The 25,449-nt window shown below is 44.4% G+C and overlaps 1 protein-coding gene across 3 annotated transcripts in view; it reads left to right on the top strand.

Moving 5' to 3' along the window:
* The window catches only part of Tdrd7 (tudor domain containing 7), a 67,969-nt gene extending 46,146 nt beyond the window's left edge, over positions 1 to 21,823 (top strand). For 2 of the 3 annotated variants that reach the window (XM_021160235.3, XM_021160236.3), the window contains exons 10-17: positions 1,874 to 2,076; positions 5,070 to 5,204; positions 6,697 to 6,783; positions 8,953 to 9,087; positions 11,564 to 11,674; positions 13,125 to 13,627; positions 16,577 to 16,737; positions 21,360 to 21,822. In XM_021160235.3, the coding sequence (XP_021015894.1) occupies positions 1,874 to 2,076; positions 5,070 to 5,204; positions 6,697 to 6,783; positions 8,953 to 9,087; positions 11,564 to 11,674; positions 13,125 to 13,627; positions 16,577 to 16,737; positions 21,360 to 21,580 (1,556 nt within the window). In that variant the 3' untranslated portion in view covers positions 21,581 to 21,822. Of the gene's footprint in view, positions 1 to 1,873; positions 2,077 to 5,069; positions 5,205 to 6,696; positions 6,784 to 8,952; positions 9,088 to 11,563; positions 11,675 to 13,124; positions 13,628 to 16,576; positions 16,738 to 21,359 lie in introns of all 3 variants that reach the window. The other variant, XM_029476188.2, reaches the window with a different exon arrangement.
* Positions 21,824 to 25,449: the final 3,626 nt, after the last annotated feature.

Genomic DNA, 25,449 nt, shown 5'->3' with positions numbered 1-25,449 from the left:
TGTGAATAAATTCACACAGTGTTCTTCATAAAATGTAGTAATAATGAAAGTGTTTATTGTCACATTTATTATGTAAAACATAGCTCATTTTATTTTATTATAAAAAGTTTATCTAGCCATTTGAATGGCTTCAGTTTGTTTTGTTTTGTTGTAGTAAGAGCCTAAATGACTCTATAGCATGGGATTCACCCTGCTAGGTCCTGTCACTTCAGAGGTAGGACCCTCAGCCCTCTCCACGGAAACAGGTGTGCAGATACACTCTGGTAGCAAACCCTTGTGCACCCAGATGAGCTGCGCTGTGGGTTGTCTAGTTCTTGTGCCTTTCCTCTTTACAGAAGCATAGGAATATGTCCCTGTGCATGGCAGTAGGGGGAAGCTAACAGTGAGCCTGTGAGATGGATGGAAAAGGCTTACACTTAACTCTAAAGGGATCACACTTTTTCTAAATTTTATGTCTCTTTTATGTACACACACACACACACACACAATGTATGTATGCCCATGAATACATGCTCCTGTGGAGATCAGAGGCATCAGATACTCTGTAGCTGGAGTTTCAGGTGGTTGTGAGCCTCCTAAAGTGGGTTCTAGGAAGCAAACTCAGGTTCCCTGGAAGGGTGGAGAACATTGGTAACCACTAAGCCATCTCTCTAGCCCTGAGATTGTTACATGAAAATGAGCCCTCTGCAGAAATTCCCCTTAAGCTGAGTATGGCAAGCCACACCTGTGATGTGTCAGCATTTCAGAGTAGAAGATGACAAATTGGAGGCAAGCCTGGGCTACATAGTCAGTTCCAGGTCAATGTGGTTTATAGAATGAGCCTTTATCTCAATGAATGAAAGGGGGGGAGGAAAAGGAGGGGAGAGGGAGGGGAGAGGGAGACAGGCAGAGACAGACAGACAGAGAGACAGAGACAGAGACTAGTGTCCCCACCAGCAAGAATGAATCTTTGTCTCTGAAGGGCTTGACTCTGAAATAAGCCCAACAAGCTCTTAAGAACCAATCATAGATTGTGGAATTGGTTTGAAAGGAATATATCACAATTGCAGAACAGGAGTCCAGATGCTGAGGTAAAAGGTACGAGCAGAGTCCCAGCACTAATCTTGAGAATGGACAGGGCAGAGGTCTGCCTTATAGCTTACACTCAAAGAGAAAAGTAGACAGAGGCACTGAAGTCCCGTACAGAAATGGTGTTCTCATTTTAATTAGTGGATGGACTTAAGAGTTGCCATATGTGTAAAATATTGAATTCCAATTGTCAGAGAACTGAAAGAAAATAATAATACTGCGCCTGACACCTGTGGTGGCTGAAGCATCAGTCTCTTGGTGAATCTATCTGTGGTGTCCTCAGGGTCAGGGATGAATAAGGAGGAGAAGGCGGAGGAAAGGGAGTGTTTTGGTTTTCAGTTATATACAATAACATTATAAGAGAAAGCTGTACATGTTTAATTGAAAACAGAAACCCAGCATAGGAAAGGAATTGTAAGTGCATGATTTGTAAGAACAGGTTCTTGTTCGTGTCAGCCTCTTGGTTTACGTATGGATTTGCATATATCTCAAAGGCTGCCCCTTTTGTGGTAAAGCATCAGTCTCATTATGTTAAGAGTACCTGCTCTAATATGTCTTATATTTTTTGGTTGTGAGCAGCCTTTAATGGCTGAGCCATCTCTCCAGCTCTCTAATGTGTCTCTTAAAGAGGTACACATCATGCCATTCATCTACAGATGTGTAAGGTAAATATTTCAAAACAAAACTTCCATTAAAAGTGTTATAATGCTGAGATAGTATAACTCTGTGGTCTAAATAGACTGTGAACTCATGCATCCATGGTGCTTCTGAGTAAGTAGAAATGAAGGCAGTTGCTGCTTTTCAGGGTTAGAGGTTCTGAATGACGACCCTGACCTTGTGAAGGTGGTGGAATCACTAACATGTGGGAAGATCTTTGCTGTGGAGATCCTGGACAAGTCAGATGTCCCACTAGTGGTGCTGTACGACACGTCAGGAGAGGACGATATCAACATCAATGCCACCTGCCTCAAGGCCATATGTGACAGATCTCTACAAGTTCATCTCCAGGTAAGTGTGTGTGTGTGTGTGTGTGTGTGTGTGTGTGTGTTGGGTGGCCAGCAGAGTGTCCAGGGAGGCAAGAAAGAAATTCAGTTCAACACAACTAAGTAGCTCATATTGGTTCAAACTTCGAGATTTTGATATCATGTAGTTGATTTTTAGGCATATTTAAGCACAACACAATTTGGCAAAGTTTCCTGGTGATCCTTAACTCAGCCTCAGGTGTATGACAAAGCTTCCGACAAGATTACATTGAAACTCTTATAAAGTATAAGTGGTATCTTTCATAGGATGCGTTCTGTAGAATAACAAGGAAGCAGGCTCAAAGGAAGATACTCCTGATAAGGGTCTGGTGGAGGATAGCTCTATGGATTGACTGAGATAAATGGGCTCAAGATAAAGGTCTAAGGAAGCCCGTGTGGCCATACAGGTAGCTCGGAGTTCACCAAGCTATTATCCACCTCTGCTCCAAGCATTCTGAGCAGAAACTGGCTACATACATCTCTTCCTTTGAAGAGGCATCCTGTATGCTTAACACTCCTGTTTTCCCTAGTTCTCCTTTGTGAGCACAAGGGCCTATATGCCTCTTACAAAAGTAAATTGTCAGGGGCTGGAGACATGGCTCCTCAGTTAACATGTTTCCCATACAAGCAGGAGGACCTGATCCCATCCTGCCACCTACATACTACAAAATATAAAACAAAACAAAACCTCGGCTCCAGTGGCATGCATCTAGAATCCCAGCTCTTGGGGAGCAAAGACAAGAGTGGTGCCTAGGACTCAGCAGGCAAGTTGTGTGGGCAAGATAGTGACTTCTTTCAACAAGAGCCCTTGTCTCAACAGATACAACGCAAAGTGGTTAAGGAAAATACCTGTCATCAACCTCTGATCTCCATATGAATACATACATGCAGGAACCCATGTGTACACATGTGCACAGAAAAGAGGAAAAAGACGAGAATGAGAAGAAAATCATATGAAAAGAAAGTTATAGATTTTAGGCAAATAATTGTTATCACCTGACTCAGGAGAAACAAGGAGGGGATGCAGAGGGGAAATGGTGTCACCTTACTGTGGAAAAGCAAGCGAGCAAGTAAATGGGCAGTGACAAGCTAGTATTTATTTCTCAGGAATTAAATTTCTTTGCTTTCCATTTTCTTAACCACTGAGCCATCTCACTCATCCAGCCCACTGTTTTCCAGTTTCTTCAGTGAAAGTTTTTATATGAAATTTTCTTACAAAGATTAAAAAAACATGAGAAAAATTTCATCCATGAAAATATTGCTAGTCTGAACATTCTTTAAATCTTTAGGATATAACAAATTAAATTATAAAATATTCAACTGAAACAATTGGGTAAATGCTAAAGAACAGGCTTACCATTTTAAAAACTTGATAAAATCATTTAGGGAAAGAGGCTGTTAACAAATGGAACTATGATTTTTTTAAAAAAAAATACTGTAATTTGGCCCCCCAAAATGGCTGAGATTAAAATCTTTTATGTTGGTTAAAGTTTTTGAAAAGCATTAATACTCATGTAACATGCCCCCCCCCCTTGCCCCTACTGCCTTTAACAGGCAGGAGAGCTGGCCCAGCCACTCCTCTGCTCAAAAGATGGCATGAGCAGGGGGTGATGTTCTACCCCTTGCCACCTACAGTAGTTGAGAGAGCTGACCTGAGGTCATGAGAGTGGAATAGCCGGCCCTGCCTCTCACTGGCCGGAGCACTCAGGAGAGGGAATCTTTGACCCCACCTAGGCAGCACAGTAGAGTAGAGATGGCCCTAATGGTGAAGGCACAGGTGAGCCAGGCCCCAAGGATGTGAGAGCAAGGGAGCTGGCCCTCTACCAGCTGCAGCACTCAGGAGAGTGAAGCCCACACCTTGATTGGGCAGCACAGTAATAGTAGAGCTGGCTCTGGTGGTGTGGGTGAAGGTAAGCTGGCCCCAAGGGCTTGAGAGTAGAAGAGCTGATCCTGCCCCCTGTTGGCTGCAGCATTGGGTGAGCTAGCTGTGGCAAGGCTAGAAAGTTCACCCTGGTAGTGAGGGTATTGGAGAGCTGTTAGGTTGACCAACTCAGCTACCACCCAAGGCCAGATCCAGAACTTTGAATTGGCCCACCCTGAAATCTACCTCATCCGTGAACCACTGAAGCATGTGAAAGGCCTGGTCCTGCAGATCCAAAGCTGCATGATCTCCATGATACAGTGCAACAATAGGAGAACCCAGAGGAGTCCCAGTGAGGTTCCAGTATTAATGATGTAGCCGAAGCCAGAGGCCTGGAACCAGATCAATGACTCAGTGCAATGAACATTTGCAAGTAAAGCTGTGTGGACAAAGAGTATGTTGGGGGACACACCACAGCTTCCACAATGAGAATGCTTTGTTTGTTTTCTTTTGGAGGGTTTCCAGGGCAGAGGGTGGATATGAAGGGATTCGGAGATTAGTGCAACTTGGAGTATGATGCGGAACTCAAAAAGAATCAATAAAATGTTCAAAAATATTATCACCACCACTCCCCACTACGACTTACCACCAGCCCCCACCCACCACCACTTGCACATCACACCACAGACTGGCATTTAGTCTTGCAGTAGTTAGATTTTTCTGATGTGTTACTCCAAAGTTAAGTGCTTTGCAATTTTGCAAACTGCTACTCTGCCCTTACATGTATATCAACTGTACTACTCTTCTGGTAGAATTAATAGGGGCACTGATGCATACTATCATACAATCTGCAAATAAAGATACTTTGAATTTTAAAAAATCATGTAGTCCATAGTGCAGGACTCCAGCCCATTGGATGATATCAGCCGCATTGAGGCTAGGTAGTCATTCAGTTAAATCTTTCTAGAAACATCCTCCTACATACATGCCAAGGTATTGGATTCTCAAAGTCGTCAAGCTGCCAACATTAACCGTCACAAATGTGTAAGTGTGATGGGCTATTAGGGAAAGAGAAACATTTGGCGTCAAATGTCTCCATGTGCCTTTGCTTGTTCCAGGTGGATGCCATGTACACAAATGTCAAAGTGACCAACATTTGCTCTGATGGAACACTCTACTGTCAGGTGCCCTGCAAGGGTCTGAATAAACTCAGTGACCTTCTGCATAAAACAGAGGACTACTTCCACTGCAAGGTATGGGGGAGCACTGCCTCCTGAGATCAGCCTCAGACTACACGCAAGGGGCTCAGAGTGTGTTAGGGTAAATATTTGTTTAATACAGGTTGATTTTTCAAAATGGTGGGTAGAAAACCCATATTTTAGAGCTTTGGGGGAAAACTCGCACTTCTGCTTTATAAAATGAAGGTGTAGCAATTTGTTCCAGTGAAATATCACAGATAGTCTCAGTGTTCCTAGAGCAGTGCTTGGCATGGAGGAAGCACTCAGCAATGGAGTAGTTGGCTACTTAGGGCAGGCAACAGATGCGCCTTAAACAGGTGTCCACAGGAGCCAGCCTGTCAGGCATCACCCTCTAGCTCCCTTCTGAGGAGAGACAGCCCATAGACGTATTCCATGGTCAGCGGTGTGAGCTCCGTCCCTCCTGCTTTCCTTCCGCGCCCCCCCCCTTCCTTTCGTCTTGAGTCAGGACATGCAGAGGTGTGAAGTCACTAGTAATGACTTCCTAACCTCCAATGTGACATAATTATAATCCAGAATGTGCTGTGGTTTCCAGGTAAACAATCCTCTGCTTCAGCCCTGAGCTCTCAGCCCTGGAAGGAAACCCTTCCTTTACCTGCGAGGGATGTCTAGCACCTCAGGTTACTTGGTTCGGCTGTATAATATTTTGGCTACTTGACTACTCTCCTGCCTTAGGGTAGAGACAATTACTTTATTAGTTTTTATGTTCCTAACTTAGTTTCATTTGTAGAATATGTAGTCTAAAATATGTGTTGAATCTCTTATTCATATTGTCTGGAGTGGAAACATCAAATATATAGCTTTACTCCTTTTGGTTGCAGGTGTGTGTATATAATATATGTGTGTAAAGTCCCATTTGCTAGTTGAGTTTGGGGTAATAGACTCCCAGAGAGTCTAACTTGATGAGGATTCGTTTGCCTAATAACTAAGGATGCTGAAGAATACTCAACATTTCCTAGTGCTGTGCCTCCTAAGGGGAGTCATTGTGCATAGACACTAGCAACAGTCAGCAGAACAGCATGCCCTGGGCAGACCCTCAGTGCTGGCTGGGAAAAGGAGGGTCAGAGAAGAACACTGTCTTTGGTTAACATCTCACTGGTACTTCTGTCTTTGTTTGGAATTAAACCGTTAAATGCTAAAAGGTGGAAGAGGCCTTCATGGCTGACACAGCCTCCTGCCTTCTTCCATCTGCTCTCTGGTCTCATCAAACCCAGCAGCCTTGTCCTCTGGAACTGATAGAGTCAGAGCCCACTGAACCCCACTGACCCTGCTAACACTGTAGACATTGTAACAGGGTGGGTCTGTGCTGTATGTGCTGGGTGAGTGGATAAACTGGTTCTAGCCAGCATGACAGCAGAAGCACCATGGTAAGTAAGCTTGCTGTGTCTGCTGCAGCTGTTTCTGGGGAGGAAGGGTGAACAGTCCACGCCTCCATGTTGTTCCCAGTGCTGTATTAATGTTTGCCATTTCTTGCTTTTCTGTTTCATAGCACATGACCTCCGAGTACTTCATCTCGCTACCCTTTTGTGGGAAGATCTGCCTCTTCCATTGCAAAGGGAAATGGTTACGAGTGGAGGTAAAAACCAGCCTCTTGGCTTGTAGAGATAATTGCTAAGTATTTCATCTATATGAACAGATTTCTCAAAAGTACTGTAAGCATGCTTGGCCTCATCGCCAGTGTCTGACAGCCAAGCTCCCATTCTTATCTCCCTTCCTCTGCTCTGAGGAAACTAACAGCTACATTTCTTCATGGTCTTGGTATATTTATGACTATATGTATAGCTTTGCTATGTATTGTATATAAAAGAATCTTTAATCTAGAATTATAGAGATGAATATGATTTTAATATGCATAGTAGTTAAAAACACAGGACTAGGGAGATAGCTCAGTAACTAAAGTGCTTGCTACATACACAAGCATCAAGACCTAAAGATGAGTCCCCAGCACCACAAAAAGAGCCAGGCCCGGCAGCAGATGCTGTAAACTGAGCTCTGAGAGGAAGAGAAACTCTAGGTAGCCTTGCTGAGCTGATAGACTTGAATTGGTGAGCTTTGGGTTCATTGAAAGATCCTGTTTGAAAAATAAGGTAGAGAGTGATTGAAGAATATTCTCTTTGGCCTCTGGCCTCTACATGTATGTATGTATGTGTGTGTGTATGTGTGTAAAGTTTCATTTGCTAGGTGAGGTTAACTGGTGAGGATTCATTTGTCCTAATAACCCAGGATACTTAAGGGGACTCAACAGTCAAGTTTAATGTTAAGAGACAGAGTGTGTATTCATGTGCTCTTGGTCATATACATGTATACACACGAATGATTAAATGAGCAACTTCTTTACATTTTTATGTAAGTAAGTGTCAGTGCATTCTTGACAGAGAATGTCAAGGCAGCGGAAGCACACCTTCCACTCGTTGTGTGAGACTCGGCTCTGTTGCTGTGGCGTCTGTTTTTCACTGCTGTGTAATATGGCAGCCTAACACTGCACTCTTGTGATGAGTGGTCACAGGTTTTGTTGCCACTGTGACCCTTCCTGTGTCCAGTATTCCTAAGAACCGCAAGGAAACCAACCCTAGAAGACAAGAAACATCATTTGATTGCTTTCTGAAATGCTTTTACATATTAACTGTACTTACTTTTAGTAAGTCTCAGCTGTCCCTAACCAAATGAGAGCAGCAGTTGTGGAGTTGTCCTTCAATAGGACAGTTCTCAGAGGGCTGAGGGCTAGAGTGTGCCACATGCTCAGATGGTATTACTGAGCTCTTAATGCTCTGTTGTTTAGTTGATAGTATTTCAATGTACAGAACGGTTTTTAATTTAAAATGTAACTCAAGACTCTGAAAAGTTAAAGTAATATGAAGAGCCCCCATTTAGTATTTGTGTAACCAGTCTCTAATTACCAACCAGGAGATCAACATTAACACATGTAACTAATGTGCAGGGTTCTCTGTTGTTTCTCGGATTGTCCCACCATGGTCTTTTCTGCCCTGTGATCCAGTCTGGATGCCTCATTGGGTACCTGGACCTGACATGTCTCCTCTAAACCTTCCAAAATACTGCTAGTTGGCCTTCCTTTTTAAGACTCTAAAGTATAGGGCCATTTTGTAAATTTTCACTCAGTTTAAATCCAGATTTAAATTTCTGCTATGCGTTTTGGACAAAAGTGCTTCTTATTCTTAGTACATGTATAAATACTTAGAATAAGTGTATGATTTTATTTTATTGCTATTAAATTGTCTAAGTGATGTCTTTGTTCTTGACAGTTATACAAGCGTTGCTCATACAGTTCACCCATTGCTGAACATTACTCCAGACTTTATTTTACCCTGCTGACTTTTTGAGCTTCAGATTTTTTTCATTTGGCAGTAATAATAAAAGCGACTGGGTTTTATAGTAAAACTGTAAAGTATGTTATGATTTCAAAAAAGTTTATCTTGAATTATTGATGTTCTTTATTTTCTTACTAGGACATAAGAATTTTTTCCACATTTTAATATTTTAAAAAGCACACTATCTAATTAGCATATTTTGAGAATTAGAGAACTAGTAGCCACTGCTGTTCTCACAGTGGGCAGGCTTGCCGCATAGTGCTTGTTTTCTCACTGTCGAGTGACAGGAGAAAGGTCCGTGTTGTAGTCCAGAAGTGTTTGATAAATACCTTTACACAGAAAAGCCAGTAGCTGACTGTGCTGCAGGCAGTGTGTCTGTCTCCTGCTGTGACAGGAAGCCACTGCTCATCTCCTTGCAGATCACGAACGTTCACAGCAGCCGTGCACTCGACGTTCAGTTCCTGGACTCTGGCAATTCAACATCCGTGAAAGTGTCAGAACTCCGAGAAATCCCACCGCGGTTCCTGCAGGAAATGCTTGCCATACCCCCTCAGGTACGACCTGCCCAGGCCTGGAGATCTCAGTTCATAAGGAGACTGGAGAGTGTCCAAGTGTCGCTGTTGACTGGTTTTCAGAAGTCAGTTTGGCTGACTTACACAAGAAGTAGTCACATTTGCAGAGAACTGTTTAGTGAATGTTTGTTTTCAAGTACAGTGAGTCATTAGACTGTCACCTAAGTAGAAGCTCCATTATAGTAATCACAGCGCTGACACTGACTAGCCAGCTTCCACACTCTTCCAAGATGTTTCACATACATACGTGTTTCTTTCCAGGATCTGTGTTATTCGGCTCACCATTCTTTTGGGAATGTGTGTACATGTACTCATCCTTCTGTAGTACTTTCTCCCATATATGAAATGGGAGTGATAACATTAACCATAACTGTCCTCTTAAGGAGGATTCAGATGACAGTTGGGAGTCACTATAAACCTTTTGGTATTGTTGTTAAAAGCACTTACTACCTTTAAAGGAAATAGAGGATTATTTTTACAGGAATATATATATGTGTATGTATATATATATATGTGTGTATATATATACATACATATATACATATAGATATATATGTGTGTATATGTATATACACATATAATTTAATTGGTATACTCTATTAAATATTTATATCTAAATAATGTATACTATTTAGACAATATATCATTATTATATTCTATTAAATATGTATACTATTTTATTAACATATAAGGAATATATAATTAATTATTATGTTCTATTAAATAGTCATTTATACCAGGCATGGTGGCATATTTCTATAACACCAGTACTGGGTGGGTAGAGGCAGAAGTCTCAAGGGTTCATGGTCATCCTTTGCTCTGTAGTGAGTTTAAGGTTAGCCTGGATTCCATGAGACCTGGTCTCAAAAACATAGCACACAAAAATGGATTGCATGATGTCCCTTGACTGTTTTCCAGAAGACACCTGTCACCAACAGGGCTAACATATAAAGCATGGGTTGCTGTGACTAGCATGGCTTTCAACATTTCTCTCCATTGCTTTATTCTGACAGACAATTATAGGAAGAATTTAGCTCTCATGTAAGCCTGCTTTCATAATGTCTCTTACCCTGTTGATATGCATCCATAATACTGGAAGCCCATGGCCCTTTAAGTGCTACAGTTCTGTGACTCTGCTCTGGCCTCCATGTCTCCTCATGGCCATGGCCATAGGGCCTGTATCATATTAACAAGGTTCCCTGGCTGGGAAAAGGGGCTTCGGGACTACTGTTACCTCTCTGAAAGTCACATAGTAGTCCCTTTATGCTGCAGTGTTGTATGTAACAGACATTAAACACCTTTTATTTCCTGTTAACCTTGACTAGATTCCTTATTGGATAAGTGTGATCACTATTTACTATAGGCCCCTAAAGGCCAGCCTGCCCACCTCTAGTTCACATCTCCCCAAGAGCTCTAAGTAACAGAAGCAAACCCATAAAGGTTGACTATGGCAGCTCTTGATTTTAAGTTATTTTAAACATGTGAATCGACTGCCAGGATTTAAAAACAAAAAGAAAAACAAGCAGTATTTGTCTCTCACTAAAGTGCTTATTTTAGCATTTCTTTTAATCATTTAGAAAATCTGATTATATTAAATGCTCTCTTTTGGTAGAAGAGCTGTTGAGCAGTCTATGGCCTTTCCTGCTATCAGGGCCTGTACTTACCTGTGTACCAGCTCATAGGGCTGCCTACTGCCATCTTGTCTCTGCCCATGGGTCCTGCAAAGTGTTCTCTCCGCTCTGAGTGGCCTAGCCATCACCTGCAGCTTTTCCAGGGAAAGAGAGACTCCAAGCCTAGGGGGAGGGGGAGCATGACAGGGCCCTTAGCACAGAGAAGGATGTGGGGAAGCTTTCACGAAGGTCACAAATGTCCTCCCTTAGTTCAAGACTCACACATGGCTGAAGGAATGGCAGACGACACTGTCCCTCTTGTGGCATTCTGCAGCAGCTTGGGCGTAAGAGAGCACTGGGTGGGGGAGGGGGCAGGCATTTGGGTACCCGAGGATTTGAGGGGTTTTGCCCTTGCTAGTTCTTCTCATCAGGAGGTGAGCACAATTGCTCCGCACCCTTGGTTTCTTGGGAGATGTTGGGTGAAGTAGATAAGCTTCCTTTGAGGCTCGAAGCAAAGCCAGGTTGTCCCAGGTGTCCCATCTGTTCAGTTCTGTGACCTGTCACAGGCTGCTCTCTCAACTCCTTTCACCATCTATAAAATGGTGCACAGCGTATGTTGGACCTGTGAGGTGATAATAGTGTCTGGTATAAACCCCTTGGCTCCTGGGAGGATTAAAAAAAAAAAAAAGTAGTGACATAAATAGATAACATACAGCAGACCCTCAGACCAAGGGCTGTGACTGCTGTTATCTGTTGCAGAATCTGGCTTTAGGGAAACAGATGTTAGACCTATCTTAAGACAGTGTGTTCGATCCATACCATGTTACGGTTTTTGTTTGTTTTTCCAGGCTATAAAGTGCTGTTTGGCTGATCTTCCGCAGTCCATTGGCATGTGGACACCCGACGCTGTTCTTTGGTTGAGAGATTCTGTTTTGAATTGCTCAGACTGTAGTATTAAGGTTAGTTATCTTGCTGGTCCTGAGATGTCTGCAAAGAGCTGGAACTCAGGGTTTACAGTGATGAATGTCACCTCACTATCATAAATGGACACGTTTTTACTTCTAAGAGATGAGTTATACATGTAGCTGTAGATATTTCATGGTTTATTTCTATTTAAAGAGTTAGCTTCCATCTCCTTCCTATATTATTCAAAACCCCTTTTCCTGTTATTAATAAAGTAGCAAGGAAGCTTAGCTCTCCAGTTTTGCTAAGAGATAAATTGTGATCATATCTCTGGATAAATATTTTAAGACAGTTTTTTTGCTAATTTGGAGTGGATTATGAACAAGTCATCCACTGCTAACCTGGTATTTGCCCGTGTTTTCCTGAAGTTCCTTAGCTTGTTGCTCACATTTCTAGAGTGAAGAACATTCAGACACCCCTGTTAGCTCTCATGAACAGTGTTATTACATCTAAACACAGAGGTGAAATCCCTCAAACAGTACCTTCCCAAAGCTATAAGTCATTTCCCCTGCCCTGCCTCCCCTGCAGTAATCCTCCTGCCTTGAGCTCTGAGGTGTTGCTATTACAGGCTCAGTTCATAGTTCTCAGCTTTAAAAGTATTTTTTAGTGGTTAATTTTAATGATACTCTGTATCATAAATCTCAAGACAATCACAGTATCTCAGTAGACACCAAAGAATGGATTTAAATGGTCACTGAGGGAGCATAGTTTTCAGAGTAAATTGTTCTCCACAGGCTGTCTTGCAGGTGTCCATCACTCTTCCTGCCCACGTCCCTGTCTCCCATTTGTGTCCCCGTTGATAGATGATAGATGGACACAGCCTGAAGTGTCTCATTCCTGTCATCCTTAAGACACACTGGAGGAGTTGATGAGAATCACCGAGTTGCCCGGCCCTCAGCCGTGCACCCACGCAGCCAGAATGACCCTGTTCCCCATGGATGGGGTGGGAGGTCAGAAGGGCTCTCTCTTGCTGGAGTTGCCCTCCCCTCTTCTTCCCGGGCTCCTCTGTGTAACTGGGGAAGGAGATTCAGACAAGGGCCAAGCAAAGAATTGGGCCCAGAGGTCCCACTAGCTACCATCCTGGGGTCCTCCGCTGCCTGCATTGGGTGCTTGTCATCATCCTGGCTGTTTGATTGTTGAGGCTGGGTGGCAGGTGTGTGCAGGCTTCCTGTGTTCCTCTTGCTCTGCATTGGGTGTCACTGAGACTTGATGATGCTACATTACGGCTCTTCTTCCCTCAGTGTCAGTAGCCACTTCTTACACAGTACAGCATTTTTTTTCCAGTTTTTGTTGGTGTTCTGGGACCTATTAGGCTGTGATAATCCATCTTACCACGAATAGTGTTTTTGCAAAATACTCTGCTTTGGTATTTAAGGTTAATATAGATTCTGCTTCTCAGAATTGTCAATGTGGATTTTGTAAGTTGCTTCTTTCCATCTCCCAAAGGTTACAAAAGTGGATGAGACCAAGGGGGTTGCCTATGTGTACTTATTCACTCCCAATAACTTCCCGGATCCCCATCGCAGTATTAACCGGCAGATCACAAACGCAGACCTGTGGAAACATCAGAAGGATGTGTTTCTGAGCGCGGTGTCTACTGCGGCCAGTTCCCCTGGCAACAGGAATGGTGGCACACCTGCTCCAGGCAGCCCTGCAGAGAGTCTCAGAAAGAGCCACCCAGAGGTTATCAAGAAGTCTGTCCTGGACCATACCAGCTCTTTCTCCTTGGAGGAACTGCCCCCTCCTGTCCACCTGTCAAGGTCAGGGGAACACATGGATGTGTATGTGCCTGTGGCCTGTCACCCAGGCCATTTTGTCATCCAGCCCTGGCAGGAGATCCATAAGCTAGAAGTGCTGATGGAAGAGATGATCCTGTACTACAGCGTGTCCGAGGAGCGCCACATAGCGGTGGAGCGAGACCAAGTGTACGCAGCCAAAGTGGAGAATAAGTATGTCCTGGGCAGAGCTTGTTCTTCTAAGAGTATAGAGCTCATGAGGATCCTTAATGTGTCCAGCGAGATTTGGCCTGAACAAATGAGAATTTTGAATGAAAAATGGATTTAGTAAATTGTGCAAATCTTCTGATGTTTAAAGTAATACATGTAAAAATGTACTAAACATTTTCATGTTAAAAGTTAGTGTTGCATTCATAAAATGAAGTTTTTTAAAATTAAATGTTTATTGTGGGAAACTTAGAGGAGAAAAAAAGCATTAGAAACTAAAACTAGCTCCCAAACATAGCATTCTTAGCCACTTCTGTAATCTTTCCAGGCTGGTCTGTGTCTCTGTATCATTGATCGCTGTTATAAAGTGGTACTTGCTTTTCCAAAACTCTAGTAGTCTGTGCTAAAAATTCCTCAGAAGCAGTTTGTGCTGAGTGATATCTGTCTTACGGGGAAAGCAAAATTAGCAAGTTCTTTACTTAGGTAGGTTCTCCCAGGTCTTTGAGCATTATAAATAATAATAGTCAATATTATAAATAATGAACCATTGCTTCCACCTCTGATTATTCAGTAAGAGGCTTTGGAAAGAAACTGTGAGTTGAAAGATGCAGATTCCCAGCACACACCGGGGTTGCTCCTGGCAATTGTGAGCACCATTTTAGGGAGTGGCGGCATGCATTGATTGTTTCCCACACCTGTGCCCTGGTACAGGATCTGCCCCAGTGGAGCACAAGCCCCCCACTTCACCCTACACATGCCACTGGGGCTTAGGAAATAAAGAGCCAGCCGAGAGAAGATGAGCTTCTTAATGCTGAACTCAAAACCCCCACCCTGTTTTCCCTCCATCACTCTCCCCCACACACACACGCAGAGTTTAAAAAAGGTCACAGTGTTAATTTTTTTTACCCAAAATACTTCTTTTCTTTCTTAAGATAGTCAACATATGCATATATAAAAATGTCATTTTTATGAGAGAAAAAAACAATTTTTAACTCTTAAAATGTGAAAAAGAATAATAGTGCTCATTTTGAAAATCATGAGCCTGTGTCATAAGCTTTTCACTGTAAAATTCATTGTGTCACTTCATTCATTACAAGTAAGCGTAAGCGGGGTTGGCACTCAGTTTGTATACGTCTGTCTTAATCAGTCTTCTCTGGTAACTTAGTTCTCAGTTACCAGATGTCATCAGAGGGTGGATGAGTGATGCTGGTGTTGGGCCGGCCAGCCAGGAGAGGAAGGGTTGCCCAGCCGGGGCAGCTCTGCACCCGCACCCCGGAGCTTTAACCAGCTAGCTGTTCATGGATATTGGATATTTTATAGATAAGATAATATTAATGATTTTTTTAATTTTTATGCGTTAACCAGTGTTAAGTGTTTAAAGAGCTTCTATCTTACTTAAGACTCTCAACTGTTGAACTTTATTCCCAGCTATGGCAAGCTAATACATAGGAATTCGATAGGGTTTTTAAATTGTCATGGTCTCCAAATCTCTTAATGAGAAGCACTTGGAAACACATTAAAGCCCCATCCTCCTTTCTTACCCAGCCCCTGAGTCTAACCCTCAGGAAAAGGCCCAACATCTGCGTTTTTTAACACTCTGGGTCATGATTGCTCTGGAGTTGATATCTAGTCCAGTCTGAGCCTCTGTGTAATAATCACTGGGCTTCAGAAGTTGAGCTGTGCAGAAATGCACCCGTTTTCTGCAGTACTCTTTTTATTCCTCTGCACTCAGCGGACTGGAGACAGCGCCATCACTGGCCCCCTGTAGCTCACTGATGATGCTGTGGGTAGAGACCAAGTGTATTTACTGTACCCCTTTGAGCAGCCTGCAGCCTGGCATCTCTACCAGGAAAACTCCCCTCCAGTCTGGCTGCAGCTTTCACTGAGTTACCTGCTAATGGTGGCTGGCACTCTCAAATGCCTATTGTAACGCCAAGTATCGAGCTAGACACTTGGAAACAAAAAGTAAACTGTTACACAGGAGACAGCTGAGGCTCAGGGCAGTGTGACACCACAGGGCTATGGGCCAGGGCGATTTCCGTTCCTGTGTGCTTGGCTCCCAACCCCCAGCTGTTTGTCCTGAATCCTTTCTGTGTCCCAGTTGTCTGTGAGACACATACGTTCTCGCTTACTGCATCTTAGACCAAGGTTCCTGTGTTCCCTTAGAAGCCCTCAGTCACATACAGGGATTAAAACTGGCCTCGTTGTAAGCTACTAGCTGTTTCACCCTGGGCTTGCTGCAGGTTTCTGGCTGATAAACTCATTGCAGAGAATGCTTGGTCCTGCCACCTGAGGTCCAGTCCATGTTAAACAGAGAGAAAACACATTTGTTAAGGAGAAGAGAGAACTGAGAATGGGAGGGGCTCCAAAGGAGGATACCCAAAAATAATGTTTTGTTCAGAACTTTTGATCTCTTCCCCAAACAGCCACCGAGTCCTCTGCCTTCACGAGTCCTCACTCTGGCCTCCCTGACATATCTGCCCCTGCAACCATCATGTCCCCTCAGCTTTTCCCTGCTCTTAAGCAACTCTCTGGCTTCCCCTCATCCTACCTGCGACTCTCTTTCCATATACCAGATGTGGCCATCTTGTATCTCCACAGGGTGAGGGATCCCTTGCCTTGTCCTGACCACCCCCATGGCATCTGTTTCAGCCTAAAGAGGGTGACAGTGCAAGAGCCACTGCCTTTTGCATAGCCCCATGAGGCCTGTAAAACTCCAGCCTGTATCAGAGAGGATCCAGGGCCACAGCAGGCAGTGGTAACCTCTGGGGAGAAGCAGCCACAGTTGCTTCCAAACTTCCATGGCTCATTTGTGTGTGTGCGTGTGTGTGTGTGTGTGTGTGTGTGTGTGTGTATGTGTGTGTGTGTGTGTGTGTAGCATATAGTGCGTGTTTCCCTTTGGAAAGGGTGCTGACTTGGCCTGTTTTTTCTCTTTGTAATCCAATGTGTCCATAGGTGGTACAGGGTACTTTTAAAAGGAATCCTGACCAATGGGCTGGTGTCTGTGTATGAGCTGGACTACGGCAAGCATGAGCTCGTCAACATAAGGAAAGTGCAGCCCCTAGTGGACGTGTTCCGAAAGCTGCCCTTCCAGGCTGTCACTGCTCAACTCGCAGGTAATTTCTGCAGCGGGGGCTCAGCTGCAGTGGGGCTTGCACTCTGCTTGGTGCTAGGTTTTTAGTGAGTGCGGGGTCACTAGTTAGCCTGCTGCATGTTGCTTCAGCTTTTTAATGCTAGCAGCATCCTGTCCTCGGTGATCATTTTCATGGCCAGTCGGTTCTCCCCTCTGCTTTTGACTTGGTTTGCATTGCCTGATAAATTCCTAAAGCTGCAATCCTGGGATAGATAGCGATGTTGCTTGGTTTTCCTCACTCACAGTCTCCCTGTTCGGAGGAAATATATTATCCTATGGGCTAGTTGTCATTTCCCCACCCCCACCCCCAGATCTGCAGATTGAACCGCACATCTCCGAATCGCATCTCCTTTGTGGGAATGCTAAGTACTGGCTGAGCTATACCCCTACCTCCTGCAGCTTATTTTGATGAACGTAAAGCATTCCATTGACCCAGTATTTCCCTGGTTTGAACAGTAATAAAAACAAGCAAAAGGTAACAGAAACTTTCAGCCTAAATAACCAATAAGCACAAATTAATTATTTTCAATTCTCAACTTAGTAACTGCTACACAATCACAAGCCCTTACAAGATTGTGTAAGGGCTAGTGAGTTTCTTGTTTGCATCACAGCACAGCTTATAAATGTGTAACTTCACCACGCATTGACATTTGGCATGCTTATTTAATGGCTCTACACTGGACACTGCTTTGTAGTGTTGCCTCATGAGGTCTTCCTCTGCCCTTTGAGAGACAGTTCAGATATGGCTCCCCTATGAGTGACCACTGGGTCCCCTCAGTTTGAACAGAAGGCATGGAGGCCAGCAGAACACCTGTGCTTCTGGGCCCTCAGTGTCCTGCCATGCTGGGACAGTGTGGCCTTGTAGCCTCCTTGAGTCACTTGACGCCTTCGCTGCTGCCTGAGGCCTTGGCCTTTTGTACTCCATACGTGGGACAGTTGGGGGACGAGGTGCAGACAAGGGCGGATATGAATTCTCTGCTGGTTGCCCAACCTCTAGTGGGAGATCATTCTGAGATCCTTGCCCTTCGCCCTGTGCCTGACTGCTAGGATTCAAAGCAGCTTTCCATGACGGTTGTACGTAAAACACAAACATGACTTACACAGCACTTTGTCTGTGCCATGGCCACTAGTCAGTCTGGGCTTGCAGTAGTTTCTTCAGATTCAATACTAGCTTTTCCTTCATTTCCACTTTGAATGCCCAAGTTTACCCAATATTCTGTCAAATATGGCATCTCACTGTCAAGAGGGTTCTCTGAGGGATGAGTGCCTAGTGTCCCTGCTGTTTGACAGGGCCTTCAGAGTGTGCACATGCACACACACACACACACAGAGCTTTCTTGTGTCCTAACCCACACTGCTGTAGATCTCCCCCTGAGCACCCTTTTGCAGTACACCACACTGTCTGATGTGCATGCTGTGTGTTCATTTTCATTCAGCTCAAATATTTTGAAATCCCTTTGGGGTCTCTTATTGGCCTGTGAGTTAGAATTGTGTTATTTCTTCTTGATGTCCTGTGATTTTTTCTGCTAGCTTTCTGTTAACCTCCAGTGTAACTCCATTGTGATTTGACCAGACATTGTGTGGTTTTTGTTGTTTTTGAATTTGTTCAGGTGCGTTTTATGTCCCAGAATATGAGTCCATGAAAACTTGAGAAAAATTATAATCTGCTGTTAGTGGATGAGACCTGTAGATGTAACAAGTGTTGAGTTTAGTGTGTCCTGCTGGAGCTATACCCCTACCCTGTGTGTGTGTGTGTGTGTGTGTGTGTGTGTAGCTATACCCCTACCCTCTGTGTGTGTGTGTGTAGCTATACCCCTACCCTGTGTGTGTGTGTGTGTGTGTGTGTGTGTGTGTGTAGCTATACCCCTACCCTCTGTGTGTGTGTGTGTGTGTGTGTGTGTGTGTGTACAGGTAGAGCCGCTGCTGGTGCCCATACCTGTTTTTGTTCCTGTTGAAAACAGAGTTCAATGCCAGGCATCCTCCTGTTTTGCTCTGGACCTGGTATCTGGAGACAAGGTCCTCTCACTGAATGTGTGTATTGTATGTGTTGATGAGAGGACAATGTCAGCTGTCTTCCTCAACCACTGCCCACCTTATTTTTCTTAAGATGAGCTCTCACTGAACCTGGGCCTGAGTTCCTAGGCTGGCTAGCCAGCAAGTTCCAGGGCTCCATCTACCTGCCTGTGCCTCCCCAGGGTGCAGTTGTGAGAGTACAGCACACCTGCCTTTCACTTGTGTGCTGGGAGTGCACACCCTGGTAGGTTCTTTACAACTAAGCTGGGTCCTAGCCCTCCAGGCTAATGGTAAGTAGTGTTATTCTCCGTTGCAGTTAGTGGCACTACCTCATGGACTTTATAAAACTACTTCATCCTTAGGGAAAACAGTTACGTCCTCCTCCCCTCCACAACGACTCTGACTGCAGCCATTGGTTTACTTATATATTACTAATTTGCATAATCAGCTACTTTGATGCTAATAATATGAATGCACTGTTTTCTACTGCTAGATCAGTTACAAATAAGAATGGCTGGGCACTTGCCTGTAACTCCAGCACTAGGGAGACTGAGGCAGGAACATTGTGAGTCTGAAGCCAACTTGGGCTACATAGTGAGACATAATCAAGCCTCAGAAGCGAACAGTGTGACTTGCCCTCATCACTCTGTCACTCTTTCTCTGATGCGTTCGCTCTCTTCCTCTCCTCAGACCCGGGTTTGCTTTTTCCTCTGAAGGTCTTCCTCATTCCTTCTGAGGCAGCCTATCCGCAGACTCCACCCAGTTTTCACTTATCCACAGTCTGTTCCTCCTCCTCCTCTTTTGTTTTTCTTTTCTTCTGCCCCTCCACATCCTGCCTCTCTAGATGAGCCCAGTGCCTGCAAAGAACTGGGCCCTGCACTGTGAGGGCTTCTTGGGCAGGGTAGAGTTTGAGCTGTGAGCCTGTTCCTTCTCCACTGCCACACTTTATTTCTGGGCTCTCCGGTGTGGTGCGGTGCGGTGCGGTTCGGCTGCAAGTCTTCTGAGAGTCTGTCCCACTGCACCCGAGCTGCTTCCCCTCCTTCGGCTTCTTCCCCAGCTTTCACTGATTTTAGGTTTTCTGACGTTGGGTGTGATGTGCAGAGCCGTGTGTGTGTGTGTGTGTGTGTGTGTGTGTGTGTGTAGTATGACTCGGACCTGAGGTCCCCAGCTCACTGGCAGTGTTTGTCCTCTTGCCTCCTTCCCCCTCTCCCTTCCCCATTCCCACTACACTGACCCTCACACTGTCCTAGTTGTCACAGTTCTGACTCCGTCCCACCACTCCAGCCTTCTCTCTGCTTCAGTCTTAGAAGCTTCTCCTGTCACATGCGATCAGAGACTCTTTTCTGGCCCCATCTGCCTGGCCAGTGAGCTTAGCAGACTTCTTTTTTCAGTGGCTTTGTTGGTTTTGTTCCCAGCGTTTTAATTTTTTTCTTTCCACTTTTCTAAAAATTTCCATATTTCTATTAATCATAATTTTCCTCTTTGGTGTGCCAAGCATGGGCACACAGGCTAAGCAAACCCTTTCCCACTGGATGGCACCCCACCCTCCCTCTGTTCTCATGTGCAGCCTGTCTCCTCCATTGAAGCCCTCAGTTGTCACTCAGGGTTACTTTAAATTCCTGCCTGGTCACTCCAGCATTCCTGCCTTATCTGCTGATTCCGATGGTTGCTCAGTCTCTTCAGACTGTGGGCGTGGCCTTTAGAGTCACTTGGTGGAGGTGAACATGATGCACTGGTAAAAGGCATTTCTGAACAGGCCCTCAGTGGTGAGCGTGTAAGGGGGTTGGGACTGGGGCGTCTATAGTCCCATAACCAGGTACCACCATGAGTCCTGGGTGAGCCTGTGCCCCCAGACTGTGAGCTTCACTTCCTCCCAGGAGCCCCTCTTATGGGGAGCAGGATAGCTGTAGGCAAGAGGGAGCCTGCGTAAGACCTGCCTGAGTATTCCTCAGATCCATGGGCTCAGATGAAACAGTGCGCTTTTCTCTATGGCTCTCTGTTGTTGTAAGAAATGACAGTGTGGGGCTGGAGACATGGCTCAGTGGGTAAGAGCACTGACTGCTCTTCTAGAGGTCCTGAGTTCAAATCCCAGCAACCATATGGTGGCTCACAACCATCTATAAGGGGATCTGATGCCCTCCTCTGGTGTGTCCGAGGTCAGGTACAGTGTACTCATATAGCTAAAATAAATAAAATTTTTTAAAAAGAAAAGAAAGAAATGACAGTGTACATAGATCATATAGCCAAGCTTTTCTGTTAATTCAGTGTTGGTTCTGACCTTTTCCCCTAGCTATCTCAGTTCTAAAACTTTACAATTTAGGTATAGGAAATGGGTGTGGTCATCACTGCCCTCCTTTATACACAGCATGGTCGTCTCAAAGGGAAGGTGTGTCTGCAGGTAGTCTCACCTTTATTCACGATAGACAAGCTGTGAGCCGAGGAGCATTGAGCTGCTATTCTCTGGCGTAGGCAGGTCTAACCTGGAATACTTGAAGTACTTTGTAACTCACTAAACAGTTCTCCCTCCCAGTGGCTCAGAGAAAGGCAGGAGTGGCCACTCACTGCCCCCCTCACTCCCTGTCTTTCTCCTAGGCGTGAAGTGCAGCCAGTGGTCGGAGGAGGCTTCAATGGTGTTCCGAAATCACGTGGAGAAGAAACCCCTGGTGGCGTTGGTACAGACAGTTATTGAGCACACTAACCCTTGGGACCGGAAAGTAGTGCTGTATCTAGTAGACACGTCGCTGCCCGACACTGACACCTGGATCCATGACTTTATGTCACAGTATCTGGTAGAGCTTTCAAAAATTAATTAATCACTGCTTGAGACTGTGACCGCTAATGCAGATTGTTCTCAAAGCAATAATACAAAATGTGCAGGAGGGTCTTAAAACATCTTATTTTTACTACATGGCTCTGACTGTTGTGGAGGATTGAAAAGAATATGCTTTGTTTGATGAAAGATATTTAACAAGTTTTGTTTAATGCAGTTGACTTTTCAAAGAAAAATTGCACTTGAATTATTAATATAATATTAGAATAAAATGTTTAGCAATATAAAACCTGACGTCTTAGTTTGCTTTCTATTCTGTTTTGTACACCGTGGCCAATAAGAAACTTCCCAGGAAAAACCCTCTCCAGAGGAAAGCAAGGCAGGAACCGAAGCACAGGCCACGGAGAATCGCTGCTTCCTGGCTGTTCCCCAGGGCTTGCTTAGCCTGCTTTCTTATAGAACCCAGGACCACAGACCGAGGGGTGTCCCTGCCCACAGTGGGCTGGGCCCGTCTGCATCAGGCAATACTCAAGATTACAGGCCAGTCTGATGCAGACATTTTTTAACTTGAGGCTCCTTCTCAGATGACCATAATTGTGCCAAGTTGATGTGTTAGCTTTGTAGTCTCGAGGCATTCTGATCCTAAGTTGAAAGCATTCATTTTCACTGATGTCTGTGTTGCAATGTTGGGGTCATTTCCAACAAATCGAGAATGTAATGATTTCACTTTGATCCACTCTGGTGTAGTGATGTAGCAAATGTCCCCAAAGGAGAATATTTATTCTTAGTGTCTGGTACCTCAGTGTTGCTAAAGGAGGAGCCACTCATAGCACTGGGCTCCTTGTCTCAAATTTAAAAAAAAAAAAAAAATTGTTAGTGTGTATGTGTGTTTCTTATTTCATGTCAAATGGATCAATGTAGAAGTCAGGGAAACATTGGGAGCTAATTGGTTCTTGATCCTTTCATCGTCTTCAAGAATTGAACCCAAGCCATCAGTTTGGCAACAAGTGCTTTTATCTGCTCAGTCGTCTCATCCACCCTCACCCCAAACCTTGTGTGGCTTATCATTGTCCAGACTCGAGAGCCAGGTGTTCTACACCCTCCCTCCCCGGCCCTGTCTTCTCCACTTGTGTCCTTTACCTGGACTTTACCGGTGTCCTTTACCGGGCCCTTCCCCTGGAGCCTGGACCCGCTTGCCACCATCCAGAACTACTGACATTGCAATAGTTGCAGTGATGTGATTGTTCCCCTCTGAGCTGGTCCTGGTCCTTTTTTTTAAAGGTCTTGCTATATAGTCCAGACTGGAGATCCTCCTGCTTCCAGAGTGCTGGGATTATCCCAGGCGTAGCTCTCCAGTGCAATGTGAGCATGCCTCTCCAGGTCCTGGTGTCACTGCACCTTAAGAGTAGACAGCCAGCTAGTTGTCTGTCTTAGTCATCTCAAGTATGACGGCCCCTTGGGACAACTCCTAGCCATCTCTTTATCCAGTAGCACACCATGGATACCTGCTCATGGACAGATGACTCTTGAATTGTACTGCCTAACAGCATGTATACAGTCTATACTCCCACCCTTGCCAATTGCTGGCTAACCGGTTATGGGACGTCACTGCATCATGGAACCAGGAAGAGGACGGACCATTTTAGCTTCTGTAACTGTTACATGATCACTTCCTGTGTCATCCACATAGACAGAACGACATTGTGGACAGTGCAGCATGTGCTGGCTTACTGGTGGACAGACAGGCGAGTGGGTGGATTGTAAGCTTTAGCTGTGGTTAGGATGAGGTGGAGGAACCCCCAGACTAAGGGCAGAGCACTGGAATAATAAACACATGGAAGACATCCTGAAGTTCTTAATTAGAATCTTAGCATAGACAGCATAAATACAGGAGGCATGGGAGCAAAGCAAAGTCAGGCCTTACCCAGGCTGGTGCCTTACCCAGGCCTGAGTGGAAGGTGAATGTCTGGGTTGAGCACATTGTATTTGAGCTAGTAGACTGCTGGGAAGATGCTCAGAGGCTTTTGGGAATTGGAAGTGAGTGGACTTCAAGGAGAAAACCAGACTGGAGACAAACTTTCTTAAAGTCATCTTTTTATCTGAGAAAAACTAGGGAAAACAATACTAGAAAAGAAACGACCAGGACTTTTAAACCTTTCCATCTTAAATGTATAAAAAGTATTCTGGCCAGCTGGGCGTGGTGGCGCACATCTTTAATCCCAGCACTTGGGAGGCAGAGGCAGGCCAGATCTCTGAGTTCGAGGACAGCCTGGTCTACAGAGTGAGTTCCAGGACAGCCAAGGCTACACAGAGAAACCCTGTCTTGAAAAAAAACAAAACAAACAAACAAAGTATTCTGGCTTTTAAAAAATGTATTTTAAAATACTCATGAACACTTATGCCACTAACTAAAATAATTGTTTATTATGAAATAAAAACTCTTCCAAAACAGCAAGATTTAAGAATACTTATGCCAGTGATTAAAATAATTATTTATGATGAAATAAAAATTTTTCCAGAACATAAATGTTTGAGTTAAGGCAAAGTCATGATTTTTTAAAATATTTTTATTAGGTGTTTTCTTCATTTACATTTCAAATGCTATCCCAAAAGTCCCCCATACCCTCCCCCACCCACTCCCACTTCTTGGCCCGGGTGTTCCACTGTACTGAGGCATATAAAGTTTGCAAGACCAAGGGGCCTCTCTTTCCAATGATGGCTGACTAGGCCATCTTCTGCTACATATGCAGCTAGAGACACAAGCTCTGGGGGTACCGGTTAGTTCATATTGTTGTTCCACCTATAGGGTTGCAGACTCCTTTAGCTCCTTGGGTACTTTCTCTAGCTCCTCCATTGCGGGCCCTGTGTTCCATCCAATAGCTGCAAAGTCATGATTTTTATAGCGATGTCTTTCAACAACAGAAAAGAACACAGATCCTTGGATTGTACACAACCAAAGGAAGCCTTTCCTATTTCACTGACTTAAACATTTCCATTCTTAAAGCATTTATGTTTTTTGATGTAAGGATAAAATTAGTGTGATGTGAGGTCGCTTGACACACACATGAATTTAGCCACTAGTCTGTATTGAAGTCCGGAGTCCATTCCCAGCGGACCAGAGACCTGCCTGTGAGAGACTAAGGTAGCAAAGTACCAGACACAGCTGGCAGAGCAACTGGGAGCCAGACACAGCTGTCTTTAAAAGGCTGGAGGAGGAGGAAGAGCAAAGTGGAAGGATACATTGTATATTACATATGTGGTATATGGTATGTGTCCATATTGTGTTGATATATTAGGTATGTTCGGTAAAAATAAGGAACACTTCACAAAAAAGAAAATCCAGCTGGCCAACAAACAAAAAGTTGTCAGCAAATGTGGACACAGGGCATTGGCATTGTGGATCAAAACCTCAATGGATGTGGTTACTTTCTACCAGTGTAGCTACAATGTAGCAATTCTTGTTAAACCGAAGTGGTTTAACCCAAGTGGGAACCACTCGCAAGAAGCATTAATCCTTTACTCATCTCTCCTAGAGACTCAACTCTCCAACTCAACTTCCTGCAGACCAGGAGAAAGAATGATCTGAGCCACACTAATATTCTGAATTTCCACTACTAGCAAAGTAGACTTTTAAAATAGGATGCATTCATAGAGAAATACCATATTATGTTCATATGGTAAATTCGCTCAGGATGAAACCTATAAATTGAACAGTAGGAAAGAATGGTGCGTCACAAATTAGCCTCAGCAGCGAGCAAGAGGCACCAACCCGACAATAAGGGCAAGACTTCTGGAAGGGTCCAGAAAGCAGTGTCTTAGGAAGGGAGAGGTACCCACCTCTCCCTTAAAATAATCGGAAATTAACTGGGGGGCGGGGGCAGGCTGGTGGTTGGCTTGCACAGGTATTCTTAC

Source organism: Mus caroli, unplaced genomic scaffold (genome assembly GCF_978045245.1).
Source record: "Mus caroli unplaced genomic scaffold, Mus_caroli_1 scaffold_6, whole genome shotgun sequence".
NCBI classification, from domain to species: Eukaryota; Metazoa; Chordata; class Mammalia; order Rodentia; family Muridae; genus Mus; species Mus caroli.
The sequence above is the reverse complement of the archived record's forward strand: the minus strand, read 5'-3'. Positions and strand labels throughout refer to the sequence as shown.